The following is a 6,000-nucleotide window of genomic DNA, read 5'->3' on the forward strand; positions in this document are numbered from 1 at the left end:
ACCATTTACAAACAAGAAAACTGAAGCGGGGCCCCGGGTCACACAGCTCCTGAGTGCCTAGCTGGCTAAAAGCCCGTGTTCTGCCCACTGCATCACACTTGACTTTATCTTGTAGATAACAGAGAGGAAAGGAAGAGGACGAAAGTGTTGTTCTGAGAAAACTAATCCAGTCTCTCCCACTCCAACCTAAACCCTACGCGCACAGTGTGGTCTGACTGATCTTGATAATAAAAGGGCAGCTTTCATCATGTCTTTCTATTACCTACAAAATCAAGTCCCATAAGCTTTGCCAAGCATTTAAGCTTCTTTACGATCCACTTTTCCAGTCTTATGCCCCCATTTCCAGACTCAAATCCTTCCTTCCAGCCAGCCTGGCCCATCACTTCTCATTGCCCACATTTCTGGGAGTCTTCCTTTCTCTGCCTGCAACACAAATTCCTTCAATCAGACAGACTGGGGATGACGGCATGCCAAGTCCTAGGCTAAGTGCTGGGGACACAAACAGACAGGACAGGGAGGATCCCCACTGCCAGAGCCCAGAGCCTGGCCTCCTTGGGCCCTTCTCGGCTCACCTGGTGTCCCACAACCCGGCCCTCGCCAGAATCCACAGCACTCAGAGCTTGCCCCTCATACAGCACTTAGTCATCGCTCCAACTTACGAGTATATGCCAGTTCTGTTTTAAAACTTCCTCAGTAATGTGTTTATTTCTGTGGGAAAAGTGCACTCCAGGTTCCAAACAGCATTATAAATGGCAATTAGGTCCCTAGGCCAGCCCACAGAAGCCTATTAAAGCCTATATAATGGTGTAAAACCTGAATACGCATACATTAAAAGCCCTGCAGGAGAGAACACCGGCAAACATCTCTTGCTTCCTGCACCCCCGCCCACTATCCCACCAGGTTCTGAGCTTCAAGCCTCCACTGGGGCAAAGACCCTAGCGGTGCTTTGGGAGGAGGGAAACAGGTAGGAGATGGGGTGGGGGGAATGCAGAGATGGGGTGGGAAGAACCCTGACTTACAATTCAGGAGCCTGGCTCTACTGCCAGCTCTGCAATTACAAACTGGGTGGCTTCAAGTGAGTCCCTTTCCTCTCAATGCCCCCCCTTTTTTTTTTATAAAACGAGAGAGCTGAGTTAGATTAGTAGTTCTCAGACTTTTGAATCACACAGATTGGCGGATATATTTTTTAAATATATTTTTTAAAATATATTTTAATATATGTTTAAATATGTGTAATGTTCTATATATTTAAAAACACATTTTACCAAGAAAATATTTTTTAAAACATCACTATATACCATCACTTTCTTTTTTTCAAAAGGATACTATAAAACCACCCCCACCACCCCACCACCCCACCACCCTGCAAATAGAAACATCACGTCAGAAAAACGAAGTTTGTAAACTGAAAATGTTTGGAGTCACGAAAAAAGAATTCAGCACTGTTATTTTTCCAGTTTGTCTGTGGACCCGTGAAAACATTGTCACAGCCCCACCGCAGGCCTTGGCCCGACACTGGACCCAGTTGGGCCGGGGCAGACACAGGTCCTCTCCAGGTTTGAAGACAGGATGGAGACTGTGGGCAATCAGCATGGATGGCCCTGGGGAAAGGTTAGCTGAAGGGACAGCTGAGCTAGACAGCAGGAAGGGCCATCAGCCGCAGGGGTGGGGACAAGACAGGAGGTCACCCCCAGCTGCAGGCCCCGAGGGCAGCCTGAAAGGCCTGGAACCAACTTGTCCCAAGTGCTGACTGTGACTCTTTCCACCCCAGTATTCTTCCCTAAGGCTGAGAGCCCCCAAAGGAACCTACTTAAAAAGATTCCTTTATTAACTTTCCTGATCAAAAACGAATATATATTCATGGAGAAAACTTGGAAAAAACTGAAAAGCCTAAGCAAAGAAGTAAGCAAAAGTCATCCACAGCTCCACCTTCCAGAAGAATTCCTGTTCACATTTTGATGCACTGCTGATTCCTCACTTTCTTAGCAATCCTCAGCCACCCTGAAATATGGCTTTAGCCTGCTCTTCCCCTATCACACCCGAGCACTTTTCCATGTCCTTAGATATTCTGCATGAGTATCACAAACTATTTTGGTAACCAACATAGCATTCTAGTAAATATAAACATTCTTTATAAACATCACTTTCCATGCTATGGACAGGGCCAGAAGTCATTTAACCATGCCGCTGCTGTTGAGCACTTAAGCCATTTCCATATTTTTGCTATTAAAAAACATGGTGGGTGTACATCCCTGTCCACAAATCTCCGTAGACCCATTTATACTTCGTTATGTCCCTCCGGTCAAGGCCTGAGCACAATGAGCCCTCAGTAAACATTGAGTGAACAAAGCAACTCAATTCACTCCCAGGACCTGGGAGCCTGTATCAGATGGACAGAGTTTAGACTTACAGAAGGCCTCCCTGGTGTCCACCAGCCACTCACCACCGACCCTGTACCTCGGCCTCACACCTGCTAAGCCAAGGGCTTGGGGAAAGGAGAAAATGTCAATTCCTTGCTGAGGACTCCCAGGTTCTAGTGCTCTCGACAAAGCCACCAGCTCTTCCACACCTCCCGGTGGAGGGCACCGGGCAGTCTCAAGAGCTAATTCCCACACTCCCTCCAGACTGTCAACCCACCGTCTAAGGAAAGCCATGGCCGATCTTCCCTCTGAATCAATGTATGGCTGGCCTTCACTGGAGCCTCCCAGCACTTGAGGTATTAGCACTCGCTGTTCTGTCTTTATTTGCTCACAGGACTGATTCCCCTGCCCCACCCAGGACAACTCAGGAGAGTAGGGACAATGTGTATTTTGCTCTCCACCCAAAATTCAACCCAGTGACCAACGATGTGGTTGATAAATGTTTGCTGAAGGAAACTTTTTTCCAGTCCGATTCCCCAGCTCTTTGTCACAGGAGGGAGGGGAAAGGGGAAAAAGGAGGAAAGCAGGGCCTCCTAAAACAGCCCAATTGCAAAGACTTGATAGAAAAATCAAGCTGGAGATGGTCCTCTCTGCATAGTCCTGCAGTCCTGCCTGGCCAACTGGCCCCAGTGAACAGAATGTAAGCAGATCGTCAAAAAGATTCTGGTGAAGCTACACTGCCCCACTCCAACCTGGTTCTCTCCCAGAAGGAGAATGGTCAGATCTGGGGAGACAGAGGGCTTGCTTCCCCTATCCAGATAACCAGAAAATAGAGGCCACTCCTCACAGGTGACCCCAAGGGGGTAGGGTATTGGAAGATGGAAGTAGTAAAGCAACTTGACCCACACTGGACCTTTGCTCCTCATGTTTGCCCAGCATCCTTGCCACACCCAGAAGAAAAACGGAAAAATCTGGGTTGGAGAGGGTGCCAGCAACAGGAAGTTCCCTGAAACTTCAGGAGTAATAGGAGCCAAGACGGTCCTAAAATAAGGGAGACCAGAAGTTACGGTAAAGATGTGGAAGGAGGCCACATTATCCCATCACACACCCACAGCAACACCAGTGCCAACGCCCCCCCTGCACCCCCAGCGAGGGTGTTGTGGACACACCCATTCCAACCTCTCCCAGGGATGCCCTGGAGCGACCCCCTTACACACACACACACACACACACACACACACACACACACACACACCAAGCGAACTCCTCTTGGAGAGCCCACCACTCCCAGCACCCTGGCCCACCCCTCCTCCACTCTTGTATGATTTTGCAGTTTACAGCGCTTCCTCCTCCGACCCTCCAGACAATCTTATGAGAGGGGTATCTTTACCGTCCCCATTTCATGAATGAGGAGACTAAGTCAGATACATGTCAATGATACCCGCAACTCAAAGTCAGAAAGTGGCCGAGATTGGAGCCAGCCCCAGGAGGGTGTGGGAGTAGAGCTCCTCCGCCACGACCCCACCCGCCCGCCTTGCCGTCCCTGCAGGCAGGGACTCAGGTGGTGACTGCCAGTGTCCTAGCAGCCCAGGGTGGAAACCAAAAACGAGGTGGCCCTAAGACAAGGCTTCCGGCAGTGCAGGTGGAAAGCACCCCCTCCCACAGCGCACTCACACAGGTGTAGGGCCCGCAGTCTGGGGCGCGGCGCATCCCCCAACCCGCGGGTGTCCCGCCCTAAGCCGATGGCCTCCCCATGACTTGCGCCCCCGCAAAGTTGTGTCCGCGTCGCAAGCACCCTGCCAGAAATCGCCCAGAGCCCGGGGCTACCTATGGCCCCTGCGCCCCGGAGCGCTTCACGGGGAGGGCACAGGGGCTGTCTCCACTGCAACCACCGGGCCCCTGCCAGCCGGGCACGTACGCCCCCACCCTGGTAGCCGGAGGCATCTTCCCGCACGTCCAAAAAGGGCCGGGAGCAGGGAGCACGGACCCGCACCCGGGGCGCACGTGCCCGGGCACAGACCCCCGCACCACAGCCTCACCCAGATGGCCAGCAGCAGCAGCCATGCTGGCCCGGCCCGCGCCATCCCCGCCGCCGCTGCCCACAGCCGACTCTGCTCTCCACTCGGGCTCCCGCGCCCACAGCTCCGCCGGGTCCAAATGCCACCGCCACTTCCCAGCCGCTCCCCGCCTCTGAGTTCCCGGTGCCACGTCTGCCAAAGCATGCGCACCAGGCGGAGAGAGGCGGCCAGAAAGAAGTGTTCCCTGGGAATTGTAGTTTGCGGTAAGGCTGAGCTGGAGAACCGGCAGGTGTGAACTTGACTCTAATGCCACGTGGGAGCATGAGTGGAATACGGGGAGTAAGGGAAAGAAATTGAAATTAATTTGGGGGGCTTACTCTGTGCCTAGAGCTTTAGAAACAAGATCTCATTCAGCTCACAAAGGTAAGTTTTGTTTTCCCCACTTTGAGGATGAGGAGGCAGCCCAGGGAACTTAGGTAATTTGATCCAGATCACACAGCCTGCAAATGGCAGAGTCCAGCGCTGCTTGTGAAGGATATTTGTAAAAGCCTTGATGCCTGCCTCCCAGTCTCCCACCTACCTTTTCTTTTTTCATTAAAAAAAAACTTTATTGAGCTGTTGGAAGACAGTTTGGCAGTTTCCCAAAAAGTTAGATATAGATTACCATATGACCCAGCAATTCCACTCCTGGTCATATACACAAAAGAATTGAAAACATGTATTCAAACAAATACTTGTATACCAATATTCATAGCAGCATTGTTCACACTAGCTAAGAGATAGAAACAACTCATGTCCATTGAGGGATGAATGGATAAACAAAATGTGGTATGTCCATGAAAAAGAATATTAATTCATCCATAAAAAAGGATGAGCTACTAATACATGCTACAATGAGGATGCCTTGAAAATATGCTATTAAAATATTATGCTAAGAAAGAAGGCAGACACAACACATTATATGATTACATTTATGTGAAATATCCAGAAATAGGTAAATCCATAGGGATGAAAAGCAACTTAGTGGTTGCCTGGGGTTGGGGGGAAAAAGGAATGGGAGTGACTGCTCAGTGGGTACAAGTGGGGGTAATGAAAATAGTTTGGAACTAGACATAAGTGATGGTTGCACAATACTGTGACTGTACTAAATGCCACCTAATTGTACATTTTAAAATGGTTAATTTTGTGTGAATTTTATTTCAATAAAAATTTTTAAAAGAAAAAACTTTATTGAACCCATTCCATGTGCTAAAACATTCATGCATGCAATCAGTTATTCATTCAACAATGTTTATTGAATACCTACTATATCCTGAGGCTCAAGATATATAGGAATCAGATGGAGAAGGAAGTGTACAGTCTGGGGTTGGTAGGTTATAACTGACACATCTTTCCTCACCCTCCAGAGGTTCAAAGCTCAAAACCTAGAAGCCATGCTTGACTCAACCTCACTTTTCAACAGGCCCATCCAACCCATTACCATGTCCTGTCAGTTCTACCTCCAAACCATGTCTCTTCTGCCACCTCCTGAATCTAAGTCATTAATATGTCTCCCCAAGGCAAGGGTAAAATCTAAGGCGTTTACCTACTTCTTCCTTCACATAACTCCTACAATCCATTTG

General features: G+C 49.2%; 1 protein-coding gene across 1 annotated transcript in view; it reads right to left on the bottom strand.

The window, feature by feature from the left end:
* Positions 1–4,556, bottom strand: part of PDIA5 (protein disulfide isomerase family A member 5) — an 83,150-nt gene extending 78,594 nt beyond the window's left edge. Inside the window, exon 1 of the mRNA XM_019738984.3 lies at positions 4,400–4,556. Within this exon, the coding sequence (XP_019594543.2) occupies positions 4,400–4,444 (45 nt within the window). The 5' untranslated portion in view covers positions 4,445–4,556. The remainder of the gene's footprint in view (positions 1–4,399) is intronic.
* Between the last annotated feature and the right edge of the window lie 1,444 nt (positions 4,557–6,000).

This window comes from Rhinolophus sinicus, chromosome 17, assembly GCF_057876585.1.
Source record: "Rhinolophus sinicus isolate RSI-liver-muscle chromosome 17, RSI-T2T, whole genome shotgun sequence".
Classification (NCBI taxonomy): Eukaryota; Metazoa; Chordata; class Mammalia; order Chiroptera; family Rhinolophidae; genus Rhinolophus; species Rhinolophus sinicus.